Raw genomic sequence first — 13,243 nt, 5'->3', positions numbered from 1 at the left:
TTCATCCATGTTGTTACAAATGGCAGGATTCTTTCTTTTAGTATACCATTGTGTATATATACCACAATTTTTTATCCATTCATCCATTGATGGACACTTAAGTTGATTCCATGTCTTGTCTATTTTGAATCATAGTGCAGTGAACATAGGAGTGAGTATATTTCTTTGACATACTGATTTCATTTCCTTTGGATATATACCCAGAAGTCTAATTGTTGGATCTTATGAATATGTTAGTTTTATTTTTAATTTTTTGAGGAACCTCCATACTGTTTTCTGGATTGGCTATATTAATATACATTCCCACTAACAGTATACAAGTGTCAACACTTATGTCTTGTCTTTTTGATGATAGCCAGCCATCTTAACAAATGTGAAATGATATCTCATTGTGGTTTTAGTTTGTATTTCTCTGATGATTAGCAATGTTAAACATTTTTCATATGCCTCTTAACCATTTGTATGTCTTCTTTTCAGAAATGTTTTTTTAGGGCCGAGCCCGTGGGGCACTTGGGAGAGTGCGGTGCTGGGAGTGTGGCGACGCTCCCACCGCGGGTTCGGATCCTATATAGGAATGGCCGGTGCACTCACTGGCTGAGTGCCGGTCACGAAAAAGACAAAAAAAAAAAAAAAAAATGAAATGTTTTTTCAGGTCCTTTGCCCATTTTTTAATTGGGTTATTTGTTTTCTTTCTATTGACTCCTTATATACTTTGGATATTAACTCCTTATCAGATGTATGGTTCACAAATATTTCCTTGCATTTCATAGGTCACCCTTTACTCTGTTGACTGATTCCTTGCATCATCAAATTGCAAGAATATCCAAAGGATTTTTTGCTGAAGTTCTAAGATATAAAAACTATGATTTGGCCAAATGCCAGTTTAAAAAATGTTGAGAGTTTTAGCATATGCAATTTTGATCTTATCACAAAAATTGATGTCAAATACTGTGTAATCACAAAGTGTTAGGTTCTGAACAAACTTTAAGAACACAAAATTAGTGATTTACCTTCCAGAGTGTACATAATGTAACATATACATTTCAATTTTTAATATTACATTTTTTATTATTAATCTGAAAATAATCAATGAGGTTCTACAGTTTTCTCAGCATTAGGAATACAAAGTGTACAAGACATGGCCCTGATTATAATTCCCACCCAATTGAGTGATGAAGTTTGCTGAGACCTCAGCAAAATAGGTGGATGTGGAAGGGAAGAAAGCCAGAAAAAACTGTTGGGGCTAGGAAATGAATTAAGGGATCCTATAGTTAATGTTGACTCCAGAGAAATAATATGGTGAAGGAATGTGGAATATGAGTATAGTTGCTAATTGTTACTTATTTCATATTCATTCCTATTTCATTGGCTAGTACTCCCAGAACAATGTTAAATCATAGAGGTGATACAGATATGCTAATTTTAATGAGAAAGATTATGGTGCTTCACTACTAAGCATGATGCTGACTTTTGATTGGAGATACTAATTTTTTATTGTTTGAAAAAAATTAATTGATTTCTATTTTATAAAGAATTTTTTCAGAGGAAATATTTAAGACAATTATATCATAACAGTCATAGTTGGAGACTTCAGTGCCCCCTTCTCAACAATTGATAGAACACAAAATCAGCAAGGATATAGGCAAACTCAGCAACACTATCAACTGACAGGACTGAATTTATAGAACACTCCACCCAATAACACAAGAATATACATTCTTTTCCATCGCACATGGGGTTATACCAAGAGAGACTATATCCTGAGCCATAAAACAAATCTCAAACATTTAAAATAATTGAAATCATATTGAATGTATTCTCTGACCACAATGGAATCAAACTAGAAATCAGTGACAGAAAGATAACAGGAAAATATCCAAACACTTGGAAACCAAACCACACTCTTCTAAACCATCCATTGGGTCAAAGAAGAAGTTTCAAAGGAAATTAGAAAAAAAACAACTTTTAACTGAACAAAGATAAAAATGCAAAATATCAAAATCGATGGGACAGAGCTACAGCAGTCCTGAGAGGGAAATTTATAGCACTAAGTTCACACATTAGAAAATAGTAAAACTCTCAAGTCAATAACCTAAGCTCCACTTCAAGAATATAGAAAAAGAAAATTATGAAGAGCAGAAATCAATGCAATAGAAAATAGAAAACAATTGAGAAAATCAGTGAATTGAAGAGGTGGTTCTCTGAAAAGATCAATAAAATTGACAAACCTCTAAGAAGACTGACAAAGATAAAAAGGGAAAAAAAAAAGACTAATATCAGGAATTAAAGGGAGCTATCACTACAGGCCCTGAAGATATCAGAAGGATAATAAAGAAATAATATGAACATTTCTACACACATAATTTGACAACTTAGACAAAATGGATTACTTTCTCAAAAAACACAACCTACCACATAGGTAATCTGAATAGCCCCTTAATGATTAAGAGAATTGGATTTGTAATTAAAAACTCCCCAGAAAGAAATTTCCAGGCCCACATAGTTTCTCCGGAGAACCCTACCAAATGTTTAAGGAAGAATTAATACAAATTTTATACAGTCTGTACCAGGAAATAGAAGAGGAGGAGACACTTTCCAATTAAAAATTTTTATTGTGATAAAATATATAATTTTAATTTACCATTTCAACCATTTTTAAGTGTACAATGGACTGGCACTGAGTACATTCACAATGTTGTGTGACCATCACTACTGTTTATTTTTAGAACTTTTTCATCATCCTAAACAGAAACTGCACCCATTAAACAATAACTCCCCACTCTCTCCTCCTACTGGCCCCTGGAAACCATCATTGTACTTTCTGTTTCTATGAATTAGACCACTCTAGGTACCTCCTATGAGTGGAATCATACAATATTTATCCTTTTGTCTCTGGTTTATTTCACTTAGCCTAATGTCCTCAAGGTTCATCCATCTTGTAACATGTGTCAGAATTTCCTTCCTTTGTAAGGCTAAATAATATTCCATTGAAAACATATACTGCATTTTGTTTATGTATTCATCCATCATTGAACACTTGTGTTGCTTCCACCTTCTGGCTATTGTCAATAATGCTGCTATGAACATGGGTGTACAAATATCTCTTCATGTCCCTGCTTTCAATTCTTTTGTGTATATACCCAGAAGTGGAATTGCTGGATCATGTGGTAATTCTATGTTTAGTTTTTAGAGGAACTATCATACTGTTTGCTATAGCAGCTGCACTATTTTACATTCCCACTAGCAGTACATAAGGGTTCTAATTTTTCTACATATTTGCCAAAACTTGTTCTTTCTTTCTTTATTTTTATGATGGACATCCTACTGGTGTGAACTCGTATCTCATTGTGCTTTTAATTAGTATTTTCCTAATGATTAGTGATGTTAAGCATCTTTTTGTGTGTTTATTGGCTATTTTTATATCTTCTTTGAAAAAATGTCTTGTCAAGTCCTTTGCCCATTTTTTAATTGGGTGGGTTTTTGTTGTTGTTGTTAAGTTTAAGGAGTTCTCTAAATATTCTGGATATTAATCCCTTATCAGATATGTGATTCGCAAATATTGTCTCCTATTCTGTAAGTTGCCTTTTTACTCTGTTGATTGTGTCCTTTGATGTATAAAAGTTCTGAACTTTGATGAAGTCCAATTTGTCTATTTTTCTTTTGTTGCCCATGTCTTTGGTGTCATATCCGAGAAATCATTGCCAAATCCAATATTATGAAGCTTATGTTTTCTTCTAAGAGTTTTATAGTTTCAGCTCCTTACAACTAGGTTTTTGATTATTTTGAGTTAATTTTTATATATTTTGTAATATAAGTGTCTAACTTCATCTGTGCATGGGGATATCCAGTTTTCCCAGCACCATTTGTTGAAGACTGTCCTTTTTCTATTGCATGATCTTGGTACCTTTGTCCAAAATCAATTGCCCACATATGTGAGGGTTTATTTTTAGGCCATCTGTTCTATCTCATTGGTCAATCCAGTGCCAGTACCACACTGTTTTGATTACTGTAGCTTTGTAGTAAATTTTGAAATCAGAAAGTGTGAGTCCTCCAACTTTACTCTTCTTTTTCAAGATGGTTTTGGCTATTTGGTGTTGCTTGAAATTCCATATGAATTTTAGGATGAGTTTTTCTATTTTTATAAAAATGCTTTTGGGTTTTTAAGATTGCAGTTAACCTGTAGATCACTTTGATCGTATTGTTATCTTAACAATACTAAGTCTTTAATTGCATGAACATGGAATGTCTATTTATCTATGTCTTGTTTAATTTCTTTCAGCAATGCTTTGTAGTTTTCAATATACAAGTCTTTTGCCTCCTTGGATAGATTTATTCCTAACTATTTCATTATTTTTGAAGCCATTGTAAAGAGAATTGTTTTATTAATGTTCTTTTCAGATTGTTCATTGCTAATGTATAAAAATGCAACTGGTTTTTGTGTATTGATTTTGTATCCTGTAACTTGTTACAAGCTCTAAGAGGTTTTTTTGTGAAATTTTTCTATATAATAAGATCATTCATCTGAGAATAGAAATAATTTTACTTTCTCTTTTCCAATTTGAATGCCATTTATTTATTTATCTTGCCAATTGTTCAGCCTAGAACTTTAGTACTGTGTTGAACAGAAGTGGCAAAAGTTGGCATCCTTATCTTGTTCCTGGTTTTAGGAGAAAAACTTTCAATTTTTCACCATTGAGTAAGATGTTAGCTGTGGGTTTTCCTGGGTTTTGTCATGTTGAGGAAGTTTCCTTATATTCCTAGTTTGTTAAGTGTTTTTATCATGAATTCTGTCAAATGCTTTTTCTCCATCAATGGAGATGATCACATGGGCTTTTCCCCCTTCATCTTATTCATGTGGTGAATTAGATTAATTTTTGTATGCACTCTGGGAATAAATCTCACTTGGTCATGGTGTATAATTCTTGTATTATGTGGCTGAATTTGGTTCGCTAGTATTTTATTGAAGACTTTCACATCAATATTTATAAAATAAGTTGGTCTGTAGTTTTCTGTTCCTTGTACTGTTTTTGTCTGGCTATGGCATTGGGGTAATGCTGACTTCATACAATGCCTTAGGAAATATTCCTTCCCATTTAATTTTTTGGAAGAGTTTTTGGAGAATTGGTGTTAATTTTTCTTTAAATGTTTGGTAGAATTCATAAGTGAAGCCATCTGTTCCTGGGTTTTTCTTTTCTTTTTCTTTTTTAAATAAATAATTATCTTTTATTTAATTTTTTTATTTTTTAAGTTAAATTTTTTTATCTTTTAAATTTTATTTATATTTATTTTTGTGGGGTACAGTGTGTTGTTTCAATACATGCATATACTACACAATGAATCACTTAGGGTATACAGCATAATTTTGTGCCTGTTAATCCACCCCTTCTCCACCCCCTTTTCCCCCAGTAACCATTACTATACTCTCTACTTCTATGAGAAACACTTTTTTTTTAAAGATTCTACATGAGTAAGACCATGGGGTATTTGTCTTTCTGTGCCTGACTTACTTCACTTAGCATGACAGTTTCCAATTCCATCCATGTTGCTGCAAATTGATATCCTTTCTTTTTATAACTGAATAGTATTCCATTATGTATATAATCCACAGTTTTTAAATCCATTAACGAATGAATGAATGTTCCTGGGTTTTTCTTTGTTAGGAGGTTTTTGATTGCTGATTGAATTTCCTTACTAGTTGTAGGCCTATTCAGATTTTCTAGTTCTTCCTTAATTTTGGTAGATTGTGTGTCTCTAGGAATTTGTCCATTTCATCTAGGTTATCCAATTTGTTGGCATACAATTGTTCATAGTATTCTCTTATAATTTTTATTTCTGTAATATTGGTAGTAATGACTACAATTTCATCTCTGATTGTAGTAATCTGAATCCTCTTTTTTTCTCAGTCTATTTAGCTAAAGGCTTGTCAATTTTGTTGATCTTTTCAAACAATAAACTTTTAGTTTCGTTGAGTTTCTCTATTTTTTCTAGTCTCTATTTCCTTTATCTCCACTCTAATCTTTAATATTTCCTTCCTTCTGCTAGCTTTGAATTTGCTTTCCTCTTCCTTTTCTAGTTCCTTAAAGTGTAAAGTTAGGTTATCAATTTGGGATCTTCCTTCTTTTGTAATATATGCATTAATAGCTGTTAATTTTCTTCTTAGCACTGCTTTCACTGTATCTCATTAGTTTTGTTTTGTTGTATTTTTGTTTTCATTTGTCTCAGGTATTTTCTAATTTCCCTTGTGATTTCTTCTTTGACCCATGAATTGTTTAAGAGTGTGTTGTTTAATTTCCACATATTTGTGAATTTTCAAGTTTTCCTTATGTTATTGATTTCTAGCTTCATTCTGTTGTGATCAGGAAAGGTACTTTGCATTATTTCAGTCTCTTCAAACTTATTAAGACTTGTTTTGTCACCTAATATATGGCCTATCCTGGAGAATGTTTCATGTGTATGTGAGAAGAATGTGTATTCTGCTGTTGTTGGCTGGTGTGTTCTATATATGTCTATTAGGTCTAATTGGTTTATAGTGTTTTTAAGTCCTCTATCTCCTTATCAATCTTCTGTCCAATTTTTCTATCCATTATTGAAAGTGGGGTATGGAAATCTCTCTATTAGTTTGCTAGGGCTGCTGTAGCAAGTACTATAAACTGGAGTGCTTAAAACAACAGAAAATTATTCTCTCACAGTTCTAGAGGCTAGAAGTCTGAAATCAAGGTGTTGGCAGAGCCATGTTTTCTCTGATAGCTAGAGGAAGAATCTTCCTTGCCTCTTCCTAGTTTCTGTGTTTGTTGGCAATCCTTGGCATTCATTGGCTTGCAGATATTGACTCCAATCTCCACCTCCATTATCACATGTTGTTCTCCCTATGCGTCTCTGTTTTCTCTTCTCATAAGGACACAATTCACTGTACCATCCTAATCCAGTATGACCCCATATTAACTAATGACATTTGCAAGGACCCTGTTTCCAAATAAGGTCACATTCATGAGATATCAGGGGTTAGATTTCAACATACCATTTGGAGGAGACACAATTAAACCCATAACAGCTAATATCTTAAAATTGTAATTTTTTTTTTACATTGTAGCATTTCCAAAATCAGTATGTATTTTTACAACTAATGGTATCTTAAGATTCCATGAAGCACAGTAACAAATTTCATAATGTGACTTTACTATAAAGAAAATAAAGGTTGAGAGTGGCTGAGCAGGTGTGGGAGTGTGATTTTAGGTTGGTTGGTCAGGGAAGTTTTCCTTATGAGGATGACATTTAAGTAGAGGTCAAATTACTTAGGAGTAAGCCATGCAAAATCTGGAGCAAGTGTATATCAATTGGAGGGAATAATAGTAAGTGTAAAAGCCTTGAATTGGAAGTGAGTTAGGCATAAAAGAATGTCAAAAAACCCCAGTATACCTGGAGCATATGAGGAGAAAAAGAGTAGAACAAGATGAGATAGGCACAGGGACCTAATAAACACCTATTAACTTTTATAGCTCAGATGCTGAAATTTCTGAAGGTAGAGTGTTCTTAAGACTGCGTTATTGCCAAGAACATTTTAAAACTCTCACATTTTAAAAGATGGTGCTATAAATAAATCCTTTCTAGTATCTATAACACTATTAAACCTTTATTCTGACCTTTCAAACTTAGTATAGGAACAAGTTCTTACTGGGTTCAATATTTTGGAAGTTCATCTAACCCTTCCATGAATTATTTTAAATCCTTATATTTTCTGAAAAATTACTGTTCAGCCTTCTGAGTGTTAAAATATGTCACTGACATTGCTTCACTAAAACCAATCTCTATTTTTTTTTTTTTAAGATTCAAACAAAGAATTCAATTCCTGAGCAAAATCCCACTCCACAAGCAGACTCTTATTCTCCTAGTTTACCAAAATGGTGAGTACAATTTTACATATCTAAAAACTGTCTAATTGTGTCTGGGAGATGAATCTCATGCTTATACTTCATTGTGATGCTGGGAAGAGGCCTCTTTGGGGTATGGTGTTATCATTACTCTCTCTTTTTGTTTTAGCACCATAAAAGCAGCAAAAGTAATAAGCCAACAGAGCAAACAAAGGACAAAGGTAGAAAATGCAGAAGCTTCTTCCTTTGAATTTAGGACTTCTGAAATAAGTGCAAAAGAAGGGTTAGTTTTATACCCTGCTAAATCGAGCACTTCTTTTGACTTTTTGGAGCTGAATTATGGTTGTAACAAAAACGCTGACACAACTATGACAAAGGCATTTTCAATAGCTGGGGAACCTCTTCAGAAGCATCAAAGTTTGGACTTGAGCTCCATTTTGTTTGGGGAATGTCCTAATTCTAAACCTGTAAATGCAGCAGGAAGATATTTTAATTCAAAGGGGCCAATAATACGAACTAAATCAACTCCTTTTGAATTGATACAGCAGAGAGAAACCAAGGAACTGGACATCAAGAAAAGTTTTTCTTATTTGGAATCTCCACCACATGATGCTTGTTTTGTAGAGTTGCAGGCTCAAAAAGTGATGCATGTTTCTTCAGCAGACCTGAATTATTCATTGCCATGTGACTCTAAGCACCAAATGTGTAATGCCTCTAATGTAAAGCAGCATCACTCTAGTGCTTTGAGTGTATATTCTTACATGTCTTTAGTAGAAGATCCTTATTTTTCATCATTGCCTCCAAGTGGTGCTGGTTCTAAGATGTCTCTTGATTTACCAGAGAAGCAAGATGGAACTGTCTTTCCCTGTTCTTTGTTGCCTACACCCTCTACAACCCTCTTTTCTTATTACAATTCATGTGACCCTATAGCATTGAATCCTCCAACCAATTTTCCCCCACCACTGAACCAAGGGACAGCTGTAGTGGGTAAGTTATTTTTTAAAGTTTATATGGCATTTTAGATTTCATTTTGTTTCTATAGAGTATTTGGTTTCTTATCCTCCTACCCCTTCTCTTCCTCTCCTTCCTTTTCTTTTTTTAAAATATGTGTTTGTTATTATTTGCTTCCTTTTCTTTCTTCTTTCTTCTCCTCCTCAGAGAAATAAATTCCAGGAGTGTTTTAATGATGGGATAAGTTAAAAATAGCAACATAAAACATGTAATATTCCATGAAACAGGCAGCAGTGAAGGCAGTCAGATCTGGTACAGGATCTATGTCAGTAGGAGTGCTTCTAAAGAAGGCAATCCTTATTCCTAAAGATGTATATAAAGGTACACAGTTTACTCTTAACATACAGAAGTAGCTTTCAAAAGAACAGCAAAAAAAATTAGATCAATAGCACTACGTGGTCACCTAGAATTTTTGTTGTGCAGTCATGTGGCTATAATGAGTTGAACATATTGCTAAGAATTGAATTCTCTTCTTGCAAGAGCTGGAAGGAGAAGACCTGATTTCCTGCCCTTTTGTAGTAATTTAGTGATGAGAATATGTGTTCGGTGTTTTGTGTGGAATTTTTATCTTCCATAGGCCTTCATTTTCATACTTTATCTCTTTTATAATTCTGGATTTTTGCATGTTATGCATTTTTTTTTTGTTTTACTGGGTAGTTTCAAATTAAAAGTGAATATCCTATTAGAGATGACTATGATAATTTGATATGGAAGAAGATGAAGAAAGCAAAGAGCAACTTTAGCTCTTTTAGGCATATCATTAGATAATTTATAAAGAGCACTGTACCTAGGTAGAAAGTAGAGAAAATTTTGCTCTCTAACGTGACTTATTGTACAGAGTTTCTTTGTGTGGTGTTTATTTATTTTTTCGCAGCTGGCTGGTACAGGGATCCAAATCCTTATCCTTGGTGTTACAACTGTACAGTTTATTAATTGATAGATGTCTAAATCATTTGTAGCTTTGTTGCAAAAATATTTTATCTGGATCCAAGAAGTCCCTTCCTTCTATAGATTATTTTATATACTTTGATCCTGTTTTACAGTTTAAAGGTATTTTCTTTTTCTAGCATCCATAACAACTTAAACTTTGGTGAGCATCAACATCATTAAAAAAACAAATCCTTATTTTCAGGGATTGTAACAACATTGACATGTGTGCCATCTGGTGGCAGTTACTTATAATAACTTTTTTTAATTTTAATTTTTATTTTTAAATTTTATTTTGTTGATATACAATGTGGTTGATTATTGTGGCCCATTACCAAAACCTCCCTCCCTCCTCCCTCTCCTCCCTCCCACCCAACAATGTCCTTTCTGTTTGCTTGTATCAACTTCAAGAAACTGTAGTTGTTATGTCTTCTCCCCCCAACCCCCAGTTTTTTTTTTTGTGTGTGTGTGTGTGTGTGTGTGTGTGTGTGAATTTATTTATTTATTTTTAGTTCCCACCAATAAGTGAGAACATGTGGTATTTCTCTTTCTGTGCCTGACTTGTTTCACTTAATATAATTCTCTCAAGGTCCATCCATGTTGTTGCAAATGGCAGTATTTCATTCGTTTTTATAGCTGAGTAGTATTCCATTGTGTAGATGTACCACATTTTCCGTATCCACTCATCTGATGATGGACATTTGGGCTGGTTCCAACTCTTGGCTATTGTAAAGAGTGCTGCGATGAACATTGGGGAACAGGTATACCTTCGACTTGATGATTTCCATTCCTCTGGGTGTATTCCCAGCAGTGGGATAGCTGGGTCATATGGTAGATCTATCTGCAATTGTTTGAGGAACCTCCATACCATTTTCCATAGAGGCTGCACCATTTTGCAGTCCCACCAACAATGTATGAGAGTTCTTTTTTCTCCGCAACCTCGCCAGCATGTGTCGTTCAGAGTCTTTTGGATTTTAGCCATCCTAACTGGGGTGAGATGGCATCTCAGTGTAGTTTTGATTTGCATTTCCCGGATGCTGAGTGATGTTGAGCATTTTTTCATATGTCTGTTGGCCATTTGTATATCTTCCTTAGAGAAATGCCTACTTAGCTCTTTTGCCCATTTTTTAATTTGGTTGCTTGTTTTTTTCTTGTAAAGTTGTTTGAGTTCCTTTTATATTCTGGATATTAATCCTTTGTCAGATGTATATTTTGCAAATATTTTTTCCCACTCTGTTGGTTGTCTTTTAACTCTGTTAATTGTTTCTTTTGCTGTGCAGAAGCTCTTTAGTTTGATATAATCCCATTTGTTTACCTTTCCTTTGGTTACCTGTGCTTTTGGGGTCGTATTCACAAAGTCTATACCCAATCCTACTTCCTGAAGTGTTTCCCCTATGTTTTCTTTTAGGAGTTTTATTGTTTCAGGATGTATATTTAATTCTTTAACCCATTTTGAGTTGATTTTGGTATATGGCAAGAGGTATGAGTCTAGTTTTATTCTTTTACATATGGATGTCCAAGTTTTCCAGCACCATTTACTGAAGAGGCAGTCTCTTCCTCAGTGTGTGTTCTTGGTGCCTTTGTCAAAGATCAGATGGCTGTAGGTGTGTGGATTGATTTCTGGGTTCTCTATTCTGTTCCATTGGTCTGTGTGTCTGTTTTTATGCCATGTTTATTGTAGCACTATTTACAATAGCCAAGAGTTGGAACCAGCCTAAATGCCTATCATCAGATGAGTGGATAAGAAAAATGTGGTATATATACACAATGGAACACTACTCTGCTATAAAAAAGAATGAAATACTACCATTCACAGCAACATGGATGGACTTAGAGAAAATTATTTTTATTTTTATTTTTATTCTTATTTTTTTTGTCTTTTTTGTGACCGGTACTCAGCCAGTGAGTGCACTGGCCATTCTTATATAGGATCCGAACCCGCAGTGAGAGTGACACTGCGCTCCCAGCGCCGCACTCTCCTGAGTGCGCCACGGGCTCGGCCCGAGAAAATCATATTAGATGAAATAAGCCAGGCACAGAAAGAGAAATACCTCATGTTCTCATTCATATGTGGGAGCTAATGAAAATAAATAAATAAATATACAAACAAATAAATGGGGAGAGAAAAAAGAAAGATACAACAATCACAATAATTCCTTGAACTTGTTAAGATAAGTGAATAGATATGATGTTGATGGGGGGGTAAAGGAGGAGAGGGGGGGAAAAGGAGGAATTGGTAAAGGGATGTGAAAATAACCTACATTGTATATTGATAAATTTAAAAAAATATATAAAAAATAAATAAAAATAAAAACAATTTATATTTAAGATTAGATTATAATATAAGAATTTCCTTTGGATTGTTCTAATTAAAAATTGTGATTATATCTCTGACATTTTGGATAGCAACTTATCCAAGGACAGATGATGAAATCCCCCCTCCACTTCCTAAACGGACTCCTGAATCTTTTATTGTGGTAGAGGAAGCTGGTGAGTACAGTTCAGTAAGTATAAAATAAAGTGTGGATTAACTAGATTACTTTTCAGGTCCTTTCATTGTTCTGTGTACTATTGCTGAGCAACATTGTTCTAAACGAATAACACCACACCTAAGAATTGGACCATATTCACTTTCTTCCAGGAGAATTCCCACCAAGTGTTTCCAAATCCTTATCTCCCACTGTGAATGTAAAAATTGGAACATCACAGGAATGGAGCGGAACATCTGAATCAAAGAAACTTGGTGACTCTGTAAGGCTCAGACCAAGCAAGGTCAGTAACTTTTTTTCTGATTCTACTCATTTGGATTCAACAGACTATAGTTCTACTCCTTCTGTTTTTAACACCTATCATTCAATAAATATTAAGCAGATACTTAATATAAAACAATGTGCTAGAGGATGTGGATAAAAAAGATGTCTAAGACAATTCTTGCCCATAAGAAATTTATATAGTCTTGCAGTGAAGATATAGAATGTGTACACAAATCTTTATTTTTGTCTATATTTATTATAGCAAGGCAATATGATTAATGCCATGTGAAAGATAAAGAGATTCAGAAGTATGGGTGCTCCTTAAGGTTGAAAGTGATCAAGGAAGAATTAGAGGAAACATTTGAGCTGATTCTTGAAGGACAGTTAAGGCAAAATAAATGTTTCATAAGTAGGTAGCTTGTTCACAGTAGTCATTTAGTAGGCTGTATCATGTTGGATGTGATAATGTATTAGAGTCATTTTTGGAATGACACATATGCATATTATTTAAGATAGCTTTTTGGAATAATGTTTCCTGCTGATGGAAGAAAAGTCTACACTTCTGACAGTCTGTTATGTGTTTCTATATACTCTGTGAACCAACTATCTTAATATTTCAGAGATCAAAAAAGTAATTAAAAAACACTTTTTAAAGTGCCTATAGTTGCAATACTGGTAGGCAAA

The 13,243-nt window shown here is 33.9% G+C and overlaps 1 protein-coding gene across 4 annotated transcripts in view; it reads left to right on the top strand.

Annotated features, from left to right (window-relative positions):
• The window catches only part of PTPN22 (protein tyrosine phosphatase non-receptor type 22), a 50,766-nt gene that overhangs the window by 24,730 nt on the left and 12,793 nt on the right, over nucleotides 1-13,243 (top strand). For 3 of the 4 annotated variants that reach the window (XM_063106211.1, XM_063106214.1, XM_063106210.1), the window contains 4 exons: nucleotides 7,825-7,901; nucleotides 8,038-8,855; nucleotides 12,213-12,296; nucleotides 12,448-12,578. In XM_063106211.1, coding sequence (XP_062962281.1) covers nucleotides 7,825-7,901; nucleotides 8,038-8,855; nucleotides 12,213-12,296; nucleotides 12,448-12,578 — 1,110 coding nt within the window. The remainder of the gene's footprint in view (nucleotides 1-7,824; nucleotides 7,902-8,037; nucleotides 8,856-12,212; nucleotides 12,297-12,447; nucleotides 12,579-13,243) is intronic. The other variant, XM_063106212.1, reaches the window with a different exon arrangement.

The sequence above is a fragment of the Cynocephalus volans genome, chromosome 8 (genome assembly GCF_027409185.1).
Source record: "Cynocephalus volans isolate mCynVol1 chromosome 8, mCynVol1.pri, whole genome shotgun sequence".
Classification (NCBI taxonomy): domain Eukaryota; kingdom Metazoa; phylum Chordata; class Mammalia; order Dermoptera; family Cynocephalidae; genus Cynocephalus; species Cynocephalus volans.
Note: the sequence above shows the minus strand (reverse complement) of the source record. Positions and strands in the feature narration are given on the sequence as shown.